This window comes from Urocitellus parryii, chromosome 1 (assembly GCF_045843805.1).
Source record: "Urocitellus parryii isolate mUroPar1 chromosome 1, mUroPar1.hap1, whole genome shotgun sequence".
Classification (NCBI taxonomy): domain Eukaryota; kingdom Metazoa; phylum Chordata; class Mammalia; order Rodentia; family Sciuridae; genus Urocitellus; species Urocitellus parryii.
Window position 1 is genome coordinate 277,200,003 of NC_135531.1, and position 23,492 is coordinate 277,223,494.

General features: G+C 59.3%; 3 protein-coding genes across 4 annotated transcripts; all 3 read left to right on the forward strand.

Moving 5' to 3' along the window:
* The first annotated feature begins 1,097 nt into the window (after positions 1-1,097).
* On the forward strand, positions 1,098-5,952 carry Prss56 (serine protease 56). Its single transcript, XM_026412734.2, has 13 exons — positions 1,098-1,203; positions 1,838-1,945; positions 2,318-2,371; positions 2,474-2,663; positions 2,984-3,083; positions 3,174-3,333; positions 3,520-3,662; positions 3,898-4,060; positions 4,223-4,399; positions 4,488-4,646; positions 4,749-4,811; positions 5,152-5,258; positions 5,659-5,952. The coding sequence occupies exons 1-13, from the start codon at positions 1,098-1,100 to the stop codon at positions 5,950-5,952; spliced, it is 1,824 nt and encodes a 607-aa protein (XP_026268519.1).
* Positions 5,953-6,524: 572 nt separating this feature from the next.
* Chrnd (cholinergic receptor nicotinic delta subunit) lies at positions 6,525-14,228 on the forward strand. The gene is made up of 12 exons (XM_026412762.2): positions 6,525-6,605; positions 6,868-7,013; positions 7,363-7,407; positions 7,919-8,028; positions 8,148-8,303; positions 8,469-8,578; positions 8,909-9,109; positions 10,341-10,452; positions 10,540-10,654; positions 11,646-11,850; positions 11,933-12,051; positions 12,805-14,228. Exons 1-12 carry the CDS (start codon positions 6,554-6,556, stop codon positions 12,985-12,987), a joined length of 1,554 nt encoding a protein of 517 aa, XP_026268547.2. The 5' UTR covers positions 6,525-6,553; the 3' UTR covers positions 12,988-14,228.
* A 3,755-nt stretch (positions 14,229-17,983) lies between these two features.
* Chrng (cholinergic receptor nicotinic gamma subunit) lies at positions 17,984-23,402 on the forward strand. Of its 2 annotated transcripts, XM_026412765.2 has the most exons (12): positions 17,984-18,038; positions 18,141-18,280; positions 18,507-18,551; positions 18,706-18,815; positions 19,388-19,543; positions 20,437-20,534; positions 20,781-20,981; positions 21,165-21,279; positions 21,435-21,549; positions 22,354-22,570; positions 22,806-22,939; positions 23,229-23,402. In XM_026412765.2, exons 1-12 carry the CDS (start codon positions 17,984-17,986, stop codon positions 23,400-23,402), a joined length of 1,560 nt encoding a protein of 519 aa, XP_026268550.2. The 2 variants fall into 2 exon arrangements, with proteins under 2 accessions (XP_026268550.2, XP_026268551.2); XM_026412766.2 differs by lacking the exon at positions 19,388-19,543.
* The last annotated feature ends 90 nt before the right edge of the window (positions 23,403-23,492 follow it).

Consider the following 23,492-nt stretch of genomic DNA (forward strand, 5'->3'; position numbering starts at 1 on the left):
GGAGATGTTGACAGCGCTCTGCTTCTCAGGGTGCACTGATTCCTGCGCTTAAACACTCCCACCAAAGTGGCCCTGGGCCTGCCAGCACTAACTGGGGTGCCAGGTGTTTTTCTGGCCCCAGGCTTTTTGCAGGACCAAAGGGCACACCCTGCCCCAGGTGGTGACTCCATTCCAGGAGAGCTGCTCATTTGTGGCCCTTCCTGACAGATTCCCTCCTGCCAGATCAGGGTCACAGCAACTGAGAACAATGCTGGACAGGCTGAGCAGGCCGGGACAGGGGTCTGGGAGAGCGTCAGAAGCTGCTGGGGCCCGTGCTCCCCGAACTGGGCCACTGTGGGGCCTTTCATCTCCCGCTTTCCTCTCTGGGCCACTCCAGTGCCCCCCGCCCTTGCTTCTTCCCACCCCACCAGCCCCAGCGCGGCAATTACGGCGTTAATTAGGATGCTTTGATCATCTTTAGAAATGGCCACACTAGGCAGGGACGCTGCCAAGCAATTAGGGGCAGAGGGGCTGCAAGCTTAGTGGCTTCCTCAGGGGGTGGGGCTGCTGAGGACCCCCAGACCCCCCCTGCCCTCCTCCCTTCAAGAGTGTCTGCCCCCAGCATAGCCGTAGACTCCTCAGGGGGCACAGGCAGATGGGGATCCCCCCTCCCAGCCCCTGCCCACCAGCCCCCCTCTGCCTGGCCCCGGGCCCAACCGTCAGCTCTTCTCCCCTGTCTCAGCCCCTTTGATGGAGCCGCAGAAACAAGGGCTCCTTTGACAGAAGGGGGGCTCAGAGCCGGAATGATGAGGCTTCAAAGGTGAGGGTCGAGCCCACTACCTCATTCCCTCCCCCAGTCCTGGCCGCCCTCCCCCTTCTGTCCTCTATATAGCCCCCACAGCCCCATTTCCCGAGGGCTCCTAGGAGGTGAGGGCCAGGTGAGGCACAGACCAGGGGAAGTGGGGAATTTTGATGTAAGGAACAGGGTCAGATGATTTGAAGGACAAAAATTCTGTGCCCAGGGGCAGAAAGGCAGTGGGAGGCAGACAGGACAAGCACGGGCAGGGTAGGCCCCAGAGGAAAGAGGACGGGGTCTCCTGCCCCAGCTCCTGGTCACCATGCTGCTGGCTGCGCTGCTGCTGCTGCTGCTACCGCCCCGCCCAGACCCCTGGTCTGCCTATGGGCACCCACTGTACATGCGCCTGCCCCCCAGCACCCTGCAAGGTGAGCCTGGGCTGGTCTGGGGGAGCGACTGAGGTGGGAGGGGCATAGAGGAAGTGGGGTTCCTGGTGTGGAAGGCAAACTTGTCACCCCCCTCATCAAGGCCTTTGGTGACTTCTCCCCACCTCCTGAGAGAAGGGGCCAGGAACTGAGATACAGAGAGGAGAGGAGGAGCAGATAGGCTGGCCGGGGAGCAGAGCTGGAGAGCGATGCCAAAGGCATCAGGAGAAGGCTCCAGACCTAGCAGACAGCAGGAAAGCGCTGCAGAGCGCTTCGGCTGTCTGGGCCCAAACTCAGGCAGGTGAACCGTAGCCGCTTCCTGTCCATCTGCCTGAGTTCTGGGATATTTATATCTTGGGGTGATGGTTTTCCTCCTATGTTTTTAAGGACAGGTGCTTTTGAGAGATTCCAATCAGTTTATTTGAATTAAGGAGATATCTCGGGCTGAGAATCTGAGACCATCTGCTTTGAGGCTTGGGCCTGAGGCCCTGGAGCATTCCTCCCCCCCCCGCCCCCCCCCCCAGGCCCTCTGGGAGCCCAGCCTGCTTCCCTGTGGTCCCCCAAGGCAGGGCTCAGGGCTGAGGCAGACTAAGACTCTGCCCCAACCATGCTTAATTTTGTGTCCATGTCCCAGCAGTTCTGTCAGCCCAGGGGACCCAGGCACTGCAGGCTGCCCAGAGGAATGCCCAGTGGGCAGTGAAGCGGGTGGAGATGGAGATTCAGCACAGACTGCACACCTGCAGAGGTGGGCCACTCACGCCCCTCATTACCCTGAACTGCACTCATTACCCTGGGCTCTCTCTGTCATCCCTCTCCCTTATCTTCAGACCCCCCTCTCTTGGGGGACAGACACTGCTGGGGCTGGAACCACACTACTTATAGAGTTCTCTCCAAGTGGAAAGGGCATACCAGCTTGGGGCGCAGCATATGGAAAGGCAGAAGGTGGGAACAGGCTGGACTCACCTGGACTGGTGAGAGATTCGTGGCTGCTGAGAACCTGTGGGCTAGCAGGTGGGGTGCAAAGAGGGTTGGAAGAGCAGAGGGCGCTCAGGCCCTGCCTAGGGAGGAGGAGCCACAAGAGGGTGGCAGTGAGGTTCAAAGGGCTGTTTCTCAGCAGGACCTGGACACCCCAGGCCTCAAGCACCCCTCCTCCAGGACCCACCTGAACCAGGTGAGGCTAAAAAGGCTCAGGGGGCAGGGCAAAGAGCAGGGTGGGCCTCTACGTGAGGACAGCTTGAAGTTGTCCCTCACGATGTTACTTCTGCCTTTCTAGGGTCATGTGGTGAAAGGAGCCCTGGAGCTGCCAACGTGACGCGGGCTCATGGACGCATAGTGGGGGGCAGCGCGGCTCCCCCCGGGGCCTGGCCCTGGCTAGTGAGGTTGCAACTCGGCGGGCAGCCTCTGTGCGGCGGTGTCCTAGTGGCAGCGTCTTGGGTGCTCACAGCGGCGCATTGCTTTGTGGGGTATGTTGGTGTTCCTCGGCACCTGCAGACCTAAGTCCCCAACCGTGGGTCCGGGACTTGCCTGAAGCCTTGAGAGAGAGCCGGTCTCTGCTGCCCCCTGGCGGAGGCCTGTCCAGGTTCAAGGGGCCGGCACCAGACAAGCCAGCATGCAGACCCCAGCCCAGGGCATTGGCCTTACCTGGAGGATGGCCCTCCCGCCTTCCCTGAGGAGGATCAGCCAGGGTTGCTGGGTGGTGCGGGTGCGCTCGGTGAGGGTCAGGAGCTCCAAGGGGCCTCCTCCGTCCTTGTCCTTGCTCTGATCAGCCCTGCTCACTCTGCAGCGCTTCGAATGAGCTTCTCTGGACTGTGGTGCTGGCTGAGGGGCCCCTGGGGGAGCAAGCCCAGGAGGTGCCAGTGAACCGCATCTTGCCCCACCCCAAGGTGAGAGACCAGTCCCCAAGCCCGGAGCTGGAAACAGGACCCCAATTCCATGCTTCCTTGACATTGTGCTACTCCCTCGTCCCATCCCAGTTTGACCCGCAGACCTTCCACAATGACCTGGCCCTGGTTCAGTTGTGGACACCAGTGAACCCCGCGGGTCCCGCGCGCCCCGTGTGCCTACCCCAGGGGTCCCGGGAGCCCCCAGCCGGCACCGCTTGCGCCATTGCAGGCTGGGGAGCCCTCTTCGAAGGTATTGAGCGGGGCAAGGCCGGGATGAACCAAGGTGTGTGGGGGAAGAATGAGCGCCGAGGGGATGGAGTTTGGGAGGCCAGAGTGTAAAGGCACACCGCAAATTATTGCCCAGTCTTAAGGGAAGGAATCAAAGAGGGCAATGGGAGGGGCCCCCAACCCTGAGCCCCTTCCCTCTTCCCTGTAGACGGGCCTGAAGCTGAGGCCGTGAGGGAGGCGCGTGTCCCCCTGCTCAGCGCAGACACTTGCCAAAGGGCTCTGGGTCCTGGGCTGCGCCCCAGCACCATGCTCTGTGCCGGTTACCTGGCCGGGGGCATCGACTCATGCCAGGTATGAGCCCAGACTGATTGGAGGGCCTGGCTTGGGCGGCTTCGCACGGGCAGCATGGCCTCCTTTCCTCCTGGAAAACTGCTGTCACTCAGTTTCTCTGAGCAATTAGGTCCTTATAGCTAAAATGGGTACAAAAGAGCTCAGAGCAGACAGACCCTTCCAGGTGTAAGGTGGGCATGGGGGTGGTGGTGAATAAAGTGAGCTCTTCCTTTTGGAGCTCTCTCCTGTACCCTAGGGTGACTCTGGAGGGCCCCTAACCTGTTCGGAGCCTGGCCCCCACCCCAGGGAGGTACTCTTTGGAGTCACCTCCTGGGGAGATGGCTGCGGGGAGCCAGGGAAACCTGGGGTCTACACCCGTGTGGCTGTGTTCAAAGACTGGCTCCTGGAGCAGATGAGCGGTGAGCGCCCCCTTCCAATTCCCTCTCCCCACAGTGCCCCACGGAACCGCCCTGGGATAAGTCTGCCCCCTCCTCACCCTAGCGTTGGTCCCCAGCTCCCAAAGGGCTGCACGGAGGGCTGGGAGCAAACATAGGGTGATCTGGCCTCTGCCCCGCCTGCAGCGGCTTCCTCCACTCGTGAGCCCAGCTGCAGGGAGCTTCTGACCTGGGACCCGTCGGAGGAGCGACTGGCAGACGCCGCCCGGCTCTGTGCCTTCTACGCCCGGCTGTGCCCGGGATCCGACGGCGCCTGTGCGCGCTTGGCTCACCAGCAGTGCCTTCAACGCCGACGGCGATGCGGTGAGTCGGTTCCCCCGGCAGGGGCAGCGCCTGGGACGGGAGGCCTGGCCACCTCTGACCGCCACTCAGACCCTTGTCCTTCCCGCAGAGCTGCGCTCTCTGGCGCATACGCTGCTGGGCCTGCTGCGGGGCGCCCAGGATCTGCTGCGCCCTGGGCTGCGGCGTCTGACCCCCGCCCTGGCTCTCCCGGCTCTGTGGCTCCGGCGGCCTCCGCGGCACCCCGTCCTCGAGCAGCGGCTACACTCAGGTACCCCGCGCCCTCCAGCCCCGCCCCGGCCCTGGGCCCCAGTCCTGCGCGGCGGAGCCGCTTTCTCCAGCTGAGGAGGTCCCCTAACCCTGCCTTCCCCAGGATCCAGGGCTACGGGAGTGTGGTTCCAGAAGCCGAGGCCAGAGCAGCGCGGGGCGACGAACAGTAAGGACGCCCCCCGCCGGCCTTCCCAAGGGGTGCAGCCTCGCGGCCCGCGGAGCCCAGAGGGGCTTCAGGCGGGGAATTCTGTGCTAGGAGGGGTTCCCCACCCGGCAACGTCGCAGGCTCTCTCTCCCCTTGGTCGCGGTGGGGCGGACGAGTTAAGCGGAGAATTATGGCTTTGGGTCCTCATCGGCGTCAAAGAGATACTCCTCCTTGCATGGCTGTTTAAGCTCTCCGAGCCTCAGCTTCCCCACCGTACTGAGCAGAGATGGCTGCCCCCGAACCCTGACCCTGGGCGGGAGGCCGACTCCCTGTTATTCCAGGGCCTCTCCCCTCTGTGCAGGCTGCCCTGGGCTGGAGCCCCTGAGACAGAAGTTGGCTGCCCTTCAGGGGGCTCATGCCTGGATCCTGCAGGTCCCCTCAGAGCACCTGGCCATGAACTTTCACGAGGTAGGTCCCCAGGCTTCCTAGACTCCTTCATGGTGACGTGGGAAGGCTGGCATGATGCGGGCCCTGAGACAGAGGGACAGAGTCCAGCCCTGACAGGTGGAGGAAGGAGGGACATTCACCCCACTGCAGGAGGCAGAACCCAGCCCCCAGCCCGAATGCCCCTGCCCCGCCCCCAGGGGACCCAGGGGGTGGATGGGGGACCACTGTGTGTGCGCTGGGGCATGGTGGGTATGAGCAGAGGGAGTGGAGAGGCGTGGGGTGAGGGCGCATGGGGGTGCCACTGGGTAGAAATCAGCAAGGCGTGAGTCTGGTGAGTTTCTGGAGTCCAGGGGGAGGGGGTGGCTCCTATTGCCTACTTGGGCCTGGGTTTCTGGGTCCCTGATCACCTCTTCCTCTTCAGGTGCTGGCAGATCTGGGCTCCAAGACACTGACTGGGCTCTTCAGAGCCTGGGTGCGGGCAGGCCTGGGAGGCCGGCGCGTGGTCTTCAGTGGCCTGGTGGGCCTAGAGCGGGCCACACTGGCTCGAAGCCTCCCCAGGCTATTGGTAGAGGCCCTGCAGGCCTTCCGCCTGGCTGCCCTGGCAGAGGGAGAGCCCGAGGAGCCCCAGATGGGTGTGAGGCCGGACCCAGGGCTGGGGAGGAAGGAACAGCACACACTCCACCCTCAGGTTCCCCCTGCCAGGCAGCCGTGGTGAGGACCTGCTGCTCCCGGGCTGAGGGAGGCAGGAGTCATCGCCACAACAAGCCAACAAACTCACCGCCCCCTTTGGCATGGGGTGGGGTACTGGGTCTTCCAGGAGTGCCATCAGAGAATTGCCGCTGCTTTAATAAATGTTATTTATATTCTGTGGAGACTATTTGGAGCTTTCTTGGCTGGGGAAGCAGTGGGTGGGCATTAGATCTGGGGTGGGCAGAGTTTCTGGGAGCAGTTGGCAGAGATCACAGAGAAATGGGAGAAGGGGCTGCTAAGCCCCCGTCTGAGCATACACTTTGTCTCCCGGGCGGCGGCAGCTGGCCTGCCCGTCACACTCCCGTCCGTGGCTGACTAGTGTCTCCACCAGCCCCACCCTTCCTGCTCCTCTCAGAGTCCTGGCCTGGGATCTCAGCCTCTCACTCTTGGGCTCTGGCCCTGGCCCTGGCTGTCCATCCCCACCCCCTCATCACCTGCCTTGAGGTGTCAGATTGCATTTCCGGCTGCCTTTTCCCCTGGGCCCCCACCCCCACCCTGCACCTGTCCCCTCTGCCTTCTGCCCTCATTCCACAGCCCTGCAGGGCACACACAATCAAGGGGACAGGATGGAGGGCCCTGTGCTGACACTGGGGCTGCTGGCCACCTTGGTGGTGTGTGGTAAGGGCATCACCCCACCCTGGGGTCCCTCGTGCAGCCACCTGGACTCCCCCTGCATGGCCCCCTGCTTGGGATCATGCCCAACTCCCACTCCCTCTCTACCATCTCTGCCTGAGAGGGGCCAACCTCCAGGGTCCCCATGCCCAGGAGGTGGTTGGATCCCCTCTGTTCAGCCCAGCCCGATGGCCCAACAGGATCTCAGGGCTGCTTCCTTCCTGGGCCCCCTGCCCAGTGCCCGGTTGCCATCCCTGGCCCTCCCCAGGCAGCTGGGGCCTGAACGAGGAGGAACGGCTGATCAGGCACCTCTTCACGGAGAAGGGCTACAAGAAGGAGCTCCGGCCCGTGACCCGCAAAGAGGAGAGTGTGGACGTCTCTCTGGCTCTCACTCTCTCCAACCTCATCTCCCTGGTAAGAGGCCCCTCCCGGGCTGGGCTGGGGAAGGGGGGTAGCTTCTCCAGTGCTGATAGCTGTGGAGGAAGCTCACCTAGGGCAGCTTCCCTCCCTGGAGACACACTGTCACCCCCAAGCCCTGTGTGCTTCCAGCACTCCAAGGCTGGTGCCCCTTCCCCTCCAGCTTCAGTTCTGTGGCCACCATGCCGCACCCATGACCTGCCCTCCTGCTCCCTGGCCTGCCTACCCACCCCTGAGGGCCTGGCTGCCAGGGTTCCCTGGTTGCAGCCACATGAGGTACTGGGTCGATGTGTGCAGCAGGTAGAGACATGTCCCTTTGACAGACAGCCCTCCTGTCTGATTCCAGAAAGAAGTGGAGGAGACCCTCACTACCAACGTCTGGATAGAGCACGTAAGGAGAATGCCCCCCTCAGGGCCAGGAGTGGGGGTCCAGGGCCCAGGGTCCCCTGTGCTCTCTTCCACTAGGGGACCTCTAGTCTGCCCTGGATACTGTCCTCCAGAAGGGCTTAGTGCCTCCCTACAGAGAAACCCCAGGCCCAGATGCCCTTCTCTCCCACCTAGACCCCTGCTAGCTCTGATGGCAATTTCAAGAAGATTAGAATGGATCTTTGGGGAAATTGTCACTCTACTCTGATTTTTTTTATAAGACACTCTTAATAAAAGTGTCAGAGCTGTCAGAAGTTCCTAATACAGAGACAAATAGGAAATAATGCTCCCTACATTGTGCAGTACACATTGTATACAGCTGTTCATGACAGACCTGAGTCCTCACTTTTTACCTGCCTCCCTCCTCATCTGCCACAGCTCTCAGGTCCTGTTCAGTCTTTCCTGGTGGAAGTGGGAGTGATGAGGAAGGCTGGACAGCAGCAGAACCCACTGCTGACATGCTTTTGGGCTTCCAGGGCTGGACAGACAGCCGGCTACAGTGGGATGCTGAAGAATTTGGGAACATCAGTGTCCTGCGCCTGCCCCCTGACATGCTGTGGCTTCCCGAGATTGTGCTGGAGAATAAGTTGAGTGGTGCCTCCCTTTCCTAGGCATTCTCCACCTCTCCTCCAGCCCCAAGTTCTCCCCAACCCTGCCAGGTCTGAGCTCGTCAGTGCTCACAGTGACATGTGTCCCTGTCCCCAGCAATGACGGCTCCTTCCAGATTTCCTACTCCTGCAACCTGCTGGTCTTCAACTCAGGCTATGTGTACTGGCTGCCCCCCGCCATCTTCCGCTCCTCCTGCCCCATCTCTGTCACCTACTTCCCCTTCGACTGGCAGAACTGCTCCCTTAAGTTCAGGTGCGCCCACCTCTCTAGCCCCTCACCGCCCAGGGCCCCCTGGGCAGGCTGGAGGAGGTGAATGATCAACCCCCCCCCACACACACAGTGGCCCTCTGTTCTAACCCTCTCACCTCACTGGCCCACTGCGGCTGCAGGTCACCCTCTGTCCACTGCTCTCCCCAGTTCTCTCAAGTACACGGCCAAGGAGATCACCCTGAGCCTGAAGCAGGAGGAGGAGGATGGCCGCTCTTACCCCGTGGAGTGGATCATCATCGACCCGGAGGGCTTCACAGGTGCGGGGAGCAGCGCGGGGTGTGGGGAGGCCCTGTGACACACACAGGAGTAGACCCAGGCCACCGACACCTCTCAGCCACACACCTAGGACTCTGACGCTCACGAAAGACACATCCCACCCCTGGAGGACCACACACCCAGCATCACACAGGACACCCAGCGGCAGAGCTGAGCGGGGACAGCCGCTGCCCCACCCAGGGCAGAACACTCTCCTCCGGCCCTGCACCCCGGGTCCCTCACTCCACCAGCTCTCATCCTGCCCCTGAGGCCCCAGTCCCTGGGACCCCCCGCACCTGGCCTGATCCCAAGGTGTCAATGTCCACCCTCAGAGAATGGGGAGTGGGAGATAGTGCACCGGCCAGCCAGGGTCAACGTGGACCCCAGCGCCTCGCTGGACAGCACCAGCCGCCAGGATGTCACCTTCTACCTCATCATCCGCCGCAAGCCGCTGTTCTACGTCATCAACATCCTGGTGCCCTGCGTGCTCATCTCCTTCATGATCAACCTGGTCTTCTACCTGCCGGCCGACTGTGAGCTCCCCGCCCGCCCACCCCCAGGCCCCCTGAGGCCTCTGGGTCGAGGGCCTTCCAGCACTGCCCCCTTGTTTCCCCCGGGGCCACAAGGTGTCACTCCTGGAGGCCCTGCCTGGGGCACCCGGCCTGAGGGCCAGGAGGCCAGCTGGGGGAGGCCCCGGGCCCACTGAGAGCAGTGCCCAGGGCAGGGGCCCACTCTGCCTCTCTCAAGAAGCTTTCCAGGGACCCCGGGAGAGTGGCCAGGCAGAGATCAGGCCTGTCAGGGTCACTACTTTGGGCCTGGCATCCAAGAGGCCACAGCTGTTGACCCATTGAGCAGGCCAGGGGCGTCTGGGAGGCTGGGATGCGGGAGCAGAAGATCAGCCTGGGCTCATGTGGCTCCAGGAAGCAGTAATTTTACAATTTCAGGACATTCACCATGAGCCACCCAGTGCCTGCCTGTGGCAGATAGTGAAGCCACAGGCCTGGGTGGTGGCCCTACTGGGGGACCATTCTAAATGGTGTGGGGGGGGCAGGATTCCCGGAGGAGGTGGAGTTTTGCCAGACAGGACCATGTGGGAGCAGGTGCAGGGGGAGGGGCGGGGCTGGGGCACAGGTGGCCCTCCTGCCCAGGAGCTCAGGTGGGAAGGGCAGGGCAGGGCAGTGCTGGCTGGGTCCTTGCTGGAAGGGTGGCATGTTGGGTGTCATTGGGTGCTGTGCGGATGTCCCAGAGCTTTCTGAAGGAGGGCGACACATGCAGCTCTGTGATTCAGAGGGGTAGCGGGGTGTCAGGGGCTGGGCTAGCAGTGATGGTTGGGGGTTTGTTTTGTTTTGCAGTGCTGGGGATGGAACCCGGGGGGCTGCACCATGTGCTACACCCCCAGCCTTTTTTTTTTTTTTTTGAAACTGGGTCTTGCCAGTCTCGAACTGGCTATCCTCCTGTCTCAGCCTCCCTAGTCACTGGGATTCCAGGCAGGTGCCATGGCACCTGGTGACAACTAGCATCCATTCAGCACTTGCCTGGTATTGACACTCTCGTGAGTCTTGAGAAAACAGGCACAGAGCAGTTAGGCTACTTGTTCCAGGCCGCCCCACCAGTAAGTGGCAGAGCTGGGATCTGAGCCCAGGCACTGCAGAGCACAGCCTGATGTTGATCAGGCACCATGGCCTTGTGAACAGCGGTGGCAGAGCCCCTGTAGTGGGCCCTATGGCTGGAGGTCTCGGGTTCCAGCCAAATCTGGCTCCCCAGGTGGCGAGAAGACGTCCGTGGCCATCTCGGTGCTCCTGGCCCAGTCTGTCTTCCTGCTGCTCATCTCCAAGCGGCTGCCTGCCACGTCCATGGCCATCCCCCTCATTGGCAAGTGAGTGGCCCACGCCTGGCTTCACCCACTCCTGGCCCGGCCCTGTGCACCGCCGCCCCCAGGCTCCAGGCTGCCTGTTGCCCACAGGTTCCTGCTCTTTGGCATGGTCCTGGTGACCATGGTGGTGGTGATCTGTGTCATCACCCTCAACATCCACTTCCGAACACCCAGCACCCACGTGCTGTCCGAGGGCGTCAAGAAGGTGAGTGCTGGGCCACGGCCAACAGCTGGAAGTGGTGCAGGGCCAAGCTCAGGAGAGGGGGTCAAGACAGGGGCTGCGCCAGCCTCCGCTGCAGGCCGTCCCCTGAGGGGCCAGGCAGGGAAGCACGCAGCCAGGTGGGCTTTCTCTGACGCTTAAGAACAGGCAAAAACAGTCTTTTTCTCTTGTGGCACTGGGGGTTGAACCCAGGCTTCAGCAGGCTAGGCAAGCCCAGTACCACTGAGCTACATCTGCAGCCCTTCCAAACCAGGCTTTGATGATAGAAGTCGGGATGGTGGCTCCCTCGGGTGGGAAGGGATTGAGTGAGAGGCATCTTTGGGGACAACGCTTGCTGTTGTGTCTGGGTGGTGACTACACAATTGAATGCAGCTGTAAAAATTTATCCGGCTGCCAGGCATCGTGGCACACGCTTGTAATCCCAGCTACTCAGGAGGCTGAGGCAGGAGGGTCACAAGGTCAAGGCCAGCTTGGGCCACTTAGACCCTGTCTCAAAACAAAAATAATAAGGGCTGGGGATGTAGCTCAGGAGTAAAGCACCCCTGGTTCAATCCCCAGTTCCAAAAAAAATAAAGAGAGAAAAAAGAAGAAGGTGGAGACTGGGGTGCAGGTGCTCAGGACAAGGCTGTCCTTGCCTCTTAGGCACTGCAGGGCCAGAAGGCTGTTCTGGGACGGCCTACGACTCTTTGCATCTTTAAGTATTTAAAGGAAAGAGCTCAGCATTTGGGGCATTGATCTTGCTGTTTTGTTTGTAGTATTTATTTTCAGTGACCAAGTTCTGCTCTGTGCTGTGAGTAATGAGGGGAAATTGGAAGCAACCTAGGTGTCCTTTAGTAGGGGATTAGGGAAATAAGTGACAGGGTCAGAGGAAGGAACAGCTTGTGGCAGCCAGAAATGGGAGACACACTATGAGGGAATGTGAAGGTCACCCTGCCTTTGTGAAGCAGCCTTTCTTGTATCCTCTTGGCCACGGAAGCTCTTCCTGGAGACCCTGCCAGAGCTCCTGCACATGTCCCGGCCGGCAGAGGACGGGCCCAGCCCCGGGGCCTTGATCCGGAGGAGCAGCTCCCTGGGCTACATCTCCAAGGCTGAGGAGTACTTCTCACTCAAGTCCCGCAGTGACCTCATGTTTGAGAAGCAGTCTGAGCGGCATGGGCTGGCCAGGCGCCTCACCACTGCCCGTGGGTCCTTGGTGGCTTTGGGGCATGGGCCATCTAGGTGACAGGGCAGGCCTCACACGTGCCCTTTGGCTCATGTCCACAGGCAGGCCCCCAGCAAGCTCTGAGCAAGCCCAGCAGGAGCTCTTCAGTGAGCTGAAGCCCGCGGTGGAGGGGGCAAACTTCATCGTTAACCACATGAAAGATCAGAACAGTTACAACGAGGTGAGAGGCCTGGGCAGCAGCGCGCAGTGTCCACGCAGCGCACTGGCTGATCCAGCATGTCCTGCCTTAAGAGGGTGCGACTCCCCCCACATCCATACCCCGACTTCGATGGGGGAGTCCATGGTGGGTACGGATCCCAGGCCTGTATTCCTGTCTAGCTGCCCAAGCAGCCCACCGGCCAGGCATCCGCAGGGACACACATGGCTCCATGGTCCCGCCCTGGCCAGGCCATACTCTGAGCATTTCTTGGGTCCCTTTTTTCTCCCACGGCTAACCTTTTCTGTCCCTGCCCAACCCCAAGCCTGCTACTCCAGACAGAGCCAGATGTCCAGGCAGGCCCAGCCATATGTGGTCGTTTACCGTGTGTAACTTTTAAAATTCTCCCTGGAGAAAGTCTCATTTCCAGTTTGTGGCCTGGAGCTGCCAGGAGTAGCTGCGAGCACTCCAAGAGAGCAGAGGGACCTGCCCATGTCCTCAGGCCCCTGAAACCCTGCAGTATATCAGCCAGGGTGGCTGTGGTCTCCTCCCCCAACAGACACAATGACCAGTCCTGCCTGTGTCCAAGGGGCCTAAGCCCTTGCTGGGGACCATGCCAGCACATCCCATCCATCCTATGTGCTGCCAGCCCAAGACGTCCTCACAGACACGTGGAGGCCAGGCCAACACTTCTGTTGCTGGACCCTGCTTGGAGGTCCCCTCAGACCTGCAGTCTGAGGACCCTCCTCACCTCATGGTGTCTGCCCCCTCCTCCAGGAGAAGGACAGCTGGAACCAGGTGGCCCGCACAGTGGACCGCCTGTGCTTATGTGTGGTGACACCCGTCATGGTGATAGGCACAGCCTGGATCTTCCTGCAGGGCACCTACAACCAGCCTCCACCCCAGCCTTTCCCCGGGGACCCCTTCTCTTATGACCTGCAGGACAAGCGCTTCATCTAGGGTGGCCCTGCTGGGCAGCGTTGTGGACAGTGAGTCAGAGAGGAGAGGCCAGCTCAAGCCCTGGGCTGTATCTGCTTGTCCTAAGAGGCTGGGGCCAAGGTCAAGGCAAGGCCCGAGCAGGAGGTCAAGAGCAGGAGCCACCTATGTGGGCTGAAGGTAGAGTAGGTTGGGGAGAGGAGGAGGCTTGCTCAGGGACCAAGGATGGTGTCACTGCAGCCAGCCTCATGGAGAGAGTGCTGTGAGGGTCCCACAGACGGTGCCCTTCTCTGCCTTCCCTCCCCAAGGGGGCAGAGCAGGCAGGACTCTGGGCCTGTGCTCCCGGCTCCCCCTGCTCCCCCACCTTCAGCTTGAGCTTCTGAAGGCCCAGCTGGGGCCGAGGGTGGGTGTCTTCCTCTCTCCCGGGCCTGGGGAAGGAGGTCTTCTGCAGGGTGGGAGCAGCAGGGTCCAGTGTGATTTTTCTAGTCCTTTCTGCTGTAGATGCTGTGGGTCTCTCCGGGAAGCCAGGGGCTGGTGTCAGAGGGCTGGGCTTGGCATCCACCAGGGTCCTGGTCTTCCTGAGGTCCCATGTATAACCCTAGAGCGCTAGATCTCGGACCCCCTGGAATGCGTGTCACCCTGAGTGCTGCTCCTCCTCCCCGCAGTAGGGTTGCCAGGCAATCTTTGGGACATACTTACTCTAAGCAATGATTCATTTTCATCTGAAATTCATATCTAACCAGGCAACCTGTATTTGTATTTGCTAAATATGTCAATCCTCTCCCAAAGGGAGCCCCACTGCCTCCTATCTGAAGGGCCAAAGGCTGATGCTGTAGGAACCCTAGTCGTGGGTCTGTGGTTGGCCCACCTCCAAGATAGTCCAGTGACCCCTACCTCCTGGCATTCACACCCTGTGCAGTCCGGTCCACCTGGAAGCTGGCTGGTGTGTGTCACCAACAGAATGAGGCAGAGGTGATGGTAGGTCACTTCTGGGATAAGGTCATAAAAGGCGCAGCCAGTCCCGTTCACACACAGTAACTCACTCTGGGGAGCCATCTGGGAAGCTGAGGCCCTGTGGAGATGCCCACATGGCAGAGAACAGAGGCCTCCAGCCAACAGCCACTGAGTGAACTTGGAAGTGGATCTTCTTGCCCCAATGGAGCCTCCAGATATCACAGCCCCCTGAAAGCCCCTGAGCCAGCTGAGCTGCTCCTGGATTCCAAACACTCCAAAACAGTGTGCAATAATAAATGTTTGTTGTTGTAGGTGACAGAGTTTGGGATAATTTGTTACACAGGAGTGTGACCTTGACAGAGCTGCAACTCAGCTCTTAGCCTCAGTTTTCTCATCTGTAAAATGTGTGTGTAGCAAGTCCCACACATGGGTGTTGGGAAAGTTGAATTGGCTAGTAGGGGTGTTTATATTCATTTGTGGGCCTCAGGGGGCTCCTGTGAGAGGATTGTACCCAGGTCTCGGGCATCCAAGCCTGGCACAGTGACAGGGAGAGGACAGGAAGGTACAGTGGGCCGATTATTCACCCCTTTATGTACAGGCTTTGGGTTGTCAGGACTCAAGCCATCTCCCTCAGAGGAGATTGGTGACCTCAGCAGGCCACAGGTGAGCTTCTCCATCTTTAGCTGTGACCCTTTAAAGTCAAAGCTGACTCTATTTACTTCTGCCTTCCACAAATTCAAGGTGCAAAACTTCATTTTCTCTGAATAAGAAAACCAGTTTAAACTCACACAGGTCAGCCAAGCAGGAAGTCCAGGCCTTCCCCAGAATCACCCAACAATTCAGGGAGGATCCCTGATTCCTGCACAGAGATGAAAGAGGGCCTGAATCCAGGGGAATGCAGTTCTTCCCATGGCCACACGGTGGCGCTGTTAGCAGTGGGTCTTAGTCTAGCCCCCAGGTGTCTTCAGCTGGGTCACCTGCTCAGATTACTGTGGACCTTCAACAGAAGACAACTCCAAAATCCACACAAGAAGTCTTAGAGGTGGGAGGGGACCATTGGCTTTGGAAACTCCAGGGGAAGTGGGTTTCACAGACAGATGCTCAGTGAGAACAAAGCCCATCGGGAGGCTGAGGCAGGAGGCTGAGTTCTAGGCCCGCTGCGCCACTTAGTGAGACCCTGTCCCAAAATAAAGGATGCCTTTTGTACCATTTTCACCAGCAGCATCCGCTTCCCCAGTGCTGACCGGTCCACCCTGGTTGACATGGTACTCTACCTCCTTCCCTGCCAGGAAGTCACACTCAGGGGAAGCTTCTCTGGAAGCCAAAGGGTGTCCCTGTTCTCTCTCCAGAGCTTTAAAAAAATAAGCTTTTTTCCTTCTCACCTAATAGAAGTCCAGGGGCAGTGGTGGCTGCATTGCCTCAGCAGTCCAACAAAGCTATCAGGGACTCAGGCTCCCATCTCTATAGCACATGGGCCCTGTTCCTTGTGCTTGTTGCCTCAGATGCAAGCTGACTGCCACAGCTCCACACTTCACATCTATGTTTAGGCAGCGAAACGGCCAGACATTTCTGACTCCTTTTATCATGAAGCAGTGTTCATCATGAAGTGCCACAGCATCCCGTTGGTCTGGTCAAAACATCACGTGGCTACCACTATTCTGCAAGGGAGCCTGGGAAATAAGGACAGCACCCCTCCATGACCATCACCATGGGTGTGGCATCTGTGGATTCAACCAGCCAGGGGCTGAAAATATTTGAGACAAAAAATCCTGTCTATACTATGTACACACAGACTTTTTTCCTTGTCACTCCTTAATCAATACAGAGTAACAAATATTTGCACATCACTCATCCTGTATGAGGTGGGTTACGAGCAATCTAGGGATGATGAAAGCACCCTGGAGGACCACCTGGGTTATGTGTGAATACTGCACCACTATACAAGAGTGCAGGGAGCAGTGGCAGGTTTGGTGTCCAGGGGAGTCCTGCCTGGGGGGACCAAGGGGAGACTCCAGTTTTCCCTCCTCTGTAATAGGAGGTGGGAAAGGATAAGGGGCAGTGAGCATGCCCACTGGTGATCTAGTGGACCCTGCCCTTCACACCTGACCCTGCCCCCCTGTCTCCCAACCCCTGGCGGCTTCCCCTCACAGAGGACTCACCATCCTAAGAGCCAAGGCCTTCTCAGCCCTCTCCTCCAGAGCAGAGAGGGCACAAAGCAGTAGATGCAGCACCATCCTACCTGGGTGAGATCCAGTCTCCATGCCGGTCCCTCCCAGACACTGTGGGGAAGGAAAAGGACAGTGGGACAGCATCTGCCTGGCTCCTGCACCTCAGCACTGCTTCCTGACCACAGAGGTTGCTGATGGTCTTTGCGAAGGTGGGCTTGGAGGGGAGCAGAGGGGTGGGGGTACTGCTCTGCAGAAGAGGTGAGAAATTGAGTCTGAGGCCTGGGGAGGCAACATGGGGAGGCAAGAGGTCTCAGAGGTGGGAGGGGCCATTGGCTTTGGACTCCAGGGGAAGTGGGTTTCACAGACAGATGCTCAGTGAAAACAAAGTCCATCGGGAGGCTGAGGCAGGAGGCTGAGTTCTAGGCCTGCTGCACCACTTAGTGAGACCCTATCTCAGAATAAAATTTGAAGGTCTGTGAATGTAGCTCAGTGGAAACGTGCCCCTGGGCTAAATCCCCAGAACACCCTCCCCTCCCGACACACATACAAGAAAGAAAGAAAAAAGGGGAAGAAACTGGAGGGCCAGGAGCAGCTGTGACCACAGGGACAGCTGAAGGGCTGCCCATAGGTAACGTGGTGGCGAAGCAAGTCAGGCCCAATGTGGCTGGGAGGACGGTACTGTCACCACCATCCCTCATCCCCTGGACCTGGCAGCACAGCAGGGACCCAAGGCCCTGGGCACTGGGTTCTGAGCCAGCCTCTCAGGTCTCCAGGTTGGGCCTCACGTCCGGATTGCCAGCACACTAAAGGGCCACAGCAACATCCGGCACCTGAAGGCCTCTGTTGCCCTGTCCCCCAGATACCAGGAGCAGCTTGAAGTGTGGTGGCACTTGTGGGCTCCTGGACTTTCCTTCTTGCCCTTACGCTGAGACATGCCGACCCATCTGCTTGGAATAGGTGGCCACAGGCAGGGGCGGGAGCAAGGCTGCGGGCTCAGCCCTGCCCTTTCCCAGCCACAAACCACAGAGTAGGTGGGGCTCGTTTCTCACCCTCTTTCCCCTCTGGGTCCGCTCATCTGGCTTCGGGGAATATGAGCTCCATTTTTGTCTGCCACCTCAGTGGACCATGAGTTCTTACAAGTCGCTGGGACATACCCCAGGGTCTCCCCAGCCTCATGCTATGCTGGCCACCACAGGAGCCTGCACAGCCTGTTGGGTGTTTTAATAAGGGCTGAGCTCCACTGAGGAGCCCCTGCTCAGAAGCTGTCCTAGTCCCAAGAGACCCGAGATAGGTAACGTGGCCCTCCAATTTCACAACTTGCCAGGTCTGTGTCCCCGTCTCAGGGCACAGAGGACCTGAGGATGGCCTACTATGCCAAAGCGTCTTTCTCCTGGGCACTTCACCCTATCTGCTCTCAGTGTCTCAGAGCAGTGGAGTGGCCCACGAAGATGTCAGGCTGGTGGCAGAGATCTGGGGTTCTCAAGCATATCACCGAGAACCTCGTGTACAAACCATGCCTGCCCCACCGCCTCCACCTTGCCTCTCCCCAGATCCTGCTTCTCTCCCACACCCATCTCTTCTTGGTCTGTCCTGAACCCACCTGGGAAATGGGGTTGGGTTGGGTCCTCTGTGTTTGAGGGTGGGGATGGGGTGCTCATCTCTGTTGGGACAGAAAGCCCCTCCCCATCTGGGGGCCCAGGTAACCTGAGCCCAGCATTGTGTGCATCCTGGGACAGCTGACAATGCTGTGGTCAGACAGCTGGTGGAGCGGGTGGGAGTGCAGGCTGTCACATGACACCCCGTCCATCTCTCCCTCCCTCCCTCCCTCCCTCCCTCCTTCCACCCTGGACTTGGGGAGTTGCTGTCCCATCCCTGTCGTTGGAGAGAGCCGAGGCACCATGCATGGAGGCCAGGGGCTGCTGTTCCTCCTGCCACTGCTGGCTGTCCACATGGGTAGATGGGGGAATCTGGGTCTGGGGGGCCCAGAGCAGGGGCCCAAGCCTCAGGGCACAGAGGCTCTGGGGGGGCTGTTGAAGTTCCTGCCGTCTGTTGCAGGGGCCCAGGGCTGGAACCAGGAGGCGCGCCTGCTTGCTGACCTGATGCACAGCTACGACCCCCACCTGCGGCCCGCAGAGCGGGACTCTGATGTCGTCAATGTCAGCCTGAAGCTCACCCTCACCAACCTCATCTCCCTGGTGAGTTGAGGGAGGGAAGAGGGGCTGTCACCAGGCCCTGGGACTGCTGGGGAGAAGAGGGAGGAAGGACCCACTGGGGTGAGGGGCTGCCAGGGATAAGGAAACCCCCTGGTGGGGCACTGCTCAAGGGCCTGGGGCCTCTGGTTCCATCAATGGCCTCTGGGAGTAGCACGGGGGGGGGGGGTGGCAAGGCATGAGGTGCTTAGCCCTTCATCTGAACCCCTAGAACGAGCGAGAGGAGGCCCTCACCACCAATGTCTGGATAGAGATGGTAAGAGGCTCCCCTGCTGCCCTCCTGTCTACCAGTGTCCTTACCCTAAGGCCCCTGGCCCCCTAAAGCTGCTCCTGCCTCCTGGGCTGTTCTTCCATTCCTGGGCTCGGTGCAGGCGAGAGCAAAGGCCTGCCAGCCACCCTTCTCCCTGCAGCAGTGGTGTGACTATCGCCTGCGCTGGGACCCACAAAACTACGGAGGCCTGTGGGTGCTGAGGGTACCATCCACCATGGTGTGGCGGCCGGATATCGTGCTGGAGAACAAGTGAGCAGGGGACATGGGCAGGGGTGGGGGACAAAGGATGCCAGGCCAAGGCCCAGCTGAACAAGAAAATTACAGAAAAAGAGACGGGGGGTGAGGTGGGGGCAGAGCGTGCAGAGCAGGTTGCTGCAGGGGCCTGGGGAAGGACCCCATGAGCAGGCCTTGGGGCAGCCCTCTCCCCCTGCTGACATGGACTCTGACCCCAGGGCCAGCAGACCCGACCCTACACCTGACTCTGTCTTGCTGGGCCACCTCCCTGTAACCTGGGGCCAGTGACAGGGTTCATCATAAGAGTGTAACAGTGTCAGATGCTATAATTGGACAAGTGTTTTGGCTGTCCCAGGAAGAAGAGAAGCAGAGATCAGGGCGGGCCCAGAGGGAGTCTGTCCGGGTTGGGGAAGTTGCTGGAGTCAGTAGTGGTTCAGGATGAGGACCTGTGAGAGGTGTGGCAGGTTGGGGTGTTGGTGTCCTCTGGCCTCCATCCACATGGGACAAAGGGCTGGATTGGGCTCTGGGGTCTCTGCTTGGGCTGTTGAGGTCTGAACCCACAGCAGTGGACTGGCCTGTGCCCACAGTGTGGACGGCGTCTTCGAGGTGGCCCTCTACTGCAATGTGCTGGTGTCCCCTGATGGCTGTATCTACTGGCTGCCACCGGCCATCTTCCGCTCTTCCTGCTCCATCTCCGTCACCTACTTCCCTTTTGACTGGCAGAACTGCTCCCTCGTCTTCCAGTGAGGCCACTGATGGGGTGGGGGAGATTCCAGGAGCTGCTCTGAGAGGTGCCTGGGCAGGGGTGGGGAGTCCCCTAGAGGGCAGGGGCCAGGATCCCTGGCTCCCAGGACTCTGCTCATCTCAGGTAGGAAGGTGCCCAGACCTCTCACCTCCTTCAAGGCCTCGGTTTCCCAGCCTGTGCCCCAAGCAGGGAAATCAATGTCTGGGGATGGGGCAGGAGGGAGGAGCGGGGTGGGCAGAAGGTGACCTGCGTGCCTGGTCACAGTACCCCCACCAGGCAGGGCTGTCCCAGGAGGGAAACCAGGCCAGGGGGTCTCTGGGTCTCAGTTCTGACTCCATAAAAGTGGGAGCAGGCCTGAGTGAGGTGTTGCTGTGTTTTAGACAAGTGGTCTTTTTTCAGGGAAATCTGGCAGGGAGGGTCCTCCAATAATCAGACCTGAGGGACTGGGGCTGGGGCTCAGTGGTAGAGCACCTGCCTAGCATGTGTGAGGCACTGGGTTCGATTCCCAGCACCACATATAAATAAATGAATAAAATAAAGATCTATCAACATCTTAAAAAATAATAATAATCAGACCTGAGAGGGCCTCTCCAGGTGGACATGTATTTGCTATGTTATAGTTGCTGGCAGCAGCGAGAGGGACAAACCCGGAGTGGTCCTGGGTACTTTGGTTGGACAATCACATGGACCAGCAGCCTCTGGCCCTTTGACTCAAACATCCTGGCTCTCCAAAAGCCCATTCTCCCCACACTCCTAGCAACCCCACAACCGGGGCTTTATGGAGAACCCAGAAGTGCAGAAATGAACTTTTTGAAGCAAACGCCCACTGTTGCTCTCAAATGGCCAGGTCTGGACTTTGGGGGTTGACCCTTTCACCCTCTGTGCCCCCAGGTCTCAGACCTACAGCACCAGTGAGATCAACCTGCAGCTGAGTCAGGAAGGTGGCCAGACCATCGAGTGGATCTTCATTGATCCCGAGGCCTTCACAGGTAACTCCACCCACAGGGCCCCCACCAGATGTGGCTGAGTGGGTCAAGGCTAGACCAAGGCTATGCCCTTCAGTGGAGCTCCAGATGAAAACCAGAGCAACCCACAAAGAAAGTTCCTGAGAGATCCAATGACTTCTGACTTCTTCTGTGATAATTACTCCCATTTTGGAGGGAGGGGGATCAATACCCACTCTCCCACCCCACTGGTGTCCCTTGATGTGCCCATGCCTGCTTGCCCACCTGTAGAGAACGGGGAGTGGGCCATCCAGCACCGACCAGCCAAGATGCTGCTGGACGCAGAGGCGCCAGCCGAGGAGGCAGGCCACCAGAAGGTGGTGTTCTACCTGCTCATCCAGCGCAAGCCCCTCTTCTACGTCATCAACATCATCGCCCCCTGCGTGCTCATCTCCTCTGTGGCCATCCTTATCTACTTCCTGCCTGCCAAGGGTACCTGGAACCCATGGGAGGGGAGCATGCCCCTGTCCAGCCTAGGGGACCACTGGGAGGCCAGGGAAGAAGGCCCTGCCCAGGCACAGAGCAGCACCAACCATGTGGGGTGAGGGGTTCCTCTGAGGGCAGGGAGGGAGGAGGTGGGGAGACCTGCTCAGAGGGCTTTTCCGTCATGGTCAGCGGGCGGCCAGAAGTGCACAGTGGCCATCAATGTGCTCCTGGCCCAGACCGTCTTCCTCTTCCTGGTGGCCAAGAAGGTACCTGAGACCTCGCAGGCAGTGCCACTCATTAGCAAGTAAGGCCAGTCCTGTCTCCTGCCCACCCTTCCCCTCCCTTCTCAAGACCCCAGCTTGGCCCTCCTGCCATCCCTCCACCCCACCACCCTCTGCCAGGGGACCTGTGCACAGGGTGCCTGAGGGCCACCCAGCCCCGCCCACCTGCTCCTGACAGGTACCTGACCTTCCTCATGGTGGTGACCATCCTCATTGTGGTGAATGCTGTGGTGGTGCTCAACGTATCCTTGCGGTCCCCCCATACACACTCTATGGCCCGAGGGGTTCGAAAGGTAAGGCCCCTCCCTGCCCACCCCAGCAAGCTCCTGTCCAGCCATTCACATGCGCTTACCTCTGTGCCCGTCCTGGTCATATTCAGCAGCAAACCTGTCCTCTATGTACCTTCAAGCACGTGCTAAAATGGATGGATGGATGGTGATGGGAGGGAGATTACATATGTGAGCTTATTTAATCTTTATAAAACCCCTATTAAGTGGATATTAGGGGCTGGGGATGTGGCTCAAGCGGTAGCTCGCTCGCCTGGCATGCGTGCGGCCCGGGTTTGATCCTCAGCACCACATGCGAACAAAGATGTTGTGTCCACCGAAAACTAAAAAAAAATATATATTAAAATTTAAAAAAAGTGGATATTAGTATCATTTTCATTTAATAGATGAGAAAACCCAAGGCTCAGAGCAGTTAAGTAGCTTATCCAAGGTCACACAGCCAGAAAACGGAGGAAGCAGTCTGATTCAGAATCTGTGTGTCCACCTGAAGCAGATGACTGAGGCTCTTGTTACACATACAGATTCCTAGGCACCCAGGCATTCTAAGCCAGAAGAGCAAGCATGGGGGACAGGGGCAGGAATCTGTGTTTGTAACAAGCACCTTGGTGATTCTTATATGCACGAAAGTTTGAGGCCTCGGTGTCCATGTTCAGGATACAACAGCCAAGTTGTCCCAGGGCTAGGCCACTGACCCTAATATGCTGCCTCTAAGACCTAGCAGCATGAGTCTTTCTTGCAAACGTCCAGCTTTAGCTCCAAAGCTCAGCCTGGCTGTCCAAGCTGAGCCACCCAGAGCAACACCCTTTGCAGGTGTTCCTGCGGCTCTTGCCACAGCTGCTACGGATGCATGTTCGCCCACTGGCTCCACCCACCATTCAGGACACCCGCCCCAGGCTCCAGAATGGCTCCTCCTCAGGGTGGTCCATCACAACTGGGGAGGAGGTGGCTCTCTGCCTGCCACGCAGTGAACTCCTCTTTCGGCAGCGACAGCGCAATGGATTGATGAAGGCAGCACTGGAGAAGCTAGGTGAGGCCCAGGGTGCCACTGGGGACACTCCTGCCCAGGGACTTCAGTTGGGGAGCCGGGCGCAGCAGATAGTGTTGGACAAGCATCCAAGCTGGGGAGAGAGGGGCTGGGGTTTCAAAGGAAAGACCAACTTCTCTGCCTGTTTCTCCTCCATTTACTCTCTGATACACCCCACTGGAGAGTGATCTGACTGTCTACACTCCATCAGAGAGTAGCTGTACTCTCTCCCCATCAGAGAAAGGCCTAGAGCCAGGACAGAGCCAGGAGTTCTGTGGCAGCCTGAAACAGGCCGCCCCTGCCATCCAGGCCTGTGTGGACGCCTGCAACCTCATTGCCCGCGCCCGGCACCAGCAGACTCACTTTGACAGCGTAAGCCGGGTCAGGCTCGGACCGGTGGGGTGTCCAGGGTACATGCGTACATGAGCATGAGATGGGGGAAGGCGAATGGGGTGTCCATGAGAGGGCAGTGGGTGGAAAAGGTGGAGCTGGCAACAGGGAGGAGGGTCCTCAGGGAGAGGGACCGTGGAAGAAGACAGGCTGGAGCCTGGAGGGAGATGGGAAGCACCCCCAGAAATGGAGAATGGAGGCCCAAGGACAGAAGAGGGAGCCAGGGCAGGCTGGGTGCCACAGTCACCTCCCTCCCTGCTCCTGCCCTCAGGGGAATGAGGAATGGTTCCTGGTGGGCCGCGTGCTGGACCGAGTCTGCTTCCTGGCCATGCTCTCACTCTTCATCTGCGGCACTACTGGCATCTTCCTCATGGCCCACTATAACCGGGTGCCCGCCCAGCCATTCCCTGGAGACCCCCGCCCCTACCTGCCCCCACCAGACTGAGTCAACCAATGGCTGTTGGACATACAGGAGTCATATTTGTGGGTCAACCTGTCTTCTCAGCTGTGCTGCACTGCTGAGGTCATGAGGACA

Excerpts from the sequence above, each read along its gene's own strand:
- Prss56 (XM_026412734.2), top strand. The coding sequence starts at position 1,098 with ATGCTGCTGGCTGCGCTGCTGCTGCTGCTGCTACCGCCCCGCCCAGAC. Across the intron at positions 1,946-2,317 it reads CAGACTGCACACCTGCAGAG|GACCTGGACACCCCAGGCCT; the intron begins GTGGGCCACTCA and ends GTTTCTCAGCAG. Across the intron at positions 4,647-4,748 it reads CGAGCAGCGGCTACACTCAG|GATCCAGGGCTACGGGAGTG; the intron begins GTACCCCGCGCC and ends TGCCTTCCCCAG.
- Chrnd (XM_026412762.2), top strand. The coding sequence starts at position 6,554 with ATGGAGGGCCCTGTGCTGACACTGGGGCTGCTGGCCACCTTGGTGGTG. Across the intron at positions 8,304-8,468 it reads AACTGCTCCCTTAAGTTCAG|TTCTCTCAAGTACACGGCCA; the intron begins GTGCGCCCACCT and ends TGCTCTCCCCAG. Across the intron at positions 10,655-11,645 it reads TGTCCGAGGGCGTCAAGAAG|CTCTTCCTGGAGACCCTGCC; the intron begins GTGAGTGCTGGG and ends TGGCCACGGAAG.
- Chrng (XM_026412765.2), top strand. The coding sequence starts at position 17,984 with ATGCATGGAGGCCAGGGGCTGCTGTTCCTCCTGCCACTGCTGGCTGTC. Across the intron at positions 22,571-22,805 it reads GGCAGCACTGGAGAAGCTAG|AGAAAGGCCTAGAGCCAGGA; the intron begins GTGAGGCCCAGG and ends TCTCCCCATCAG. Across the intron at positions 22,940-23,228 it reads AGCAGACTCACTTTGACAGC|GGGAATGAGGAATGGTTCCT; the intron begins GTAAGCCGGGTC and ends TCCTGCCCTCAG.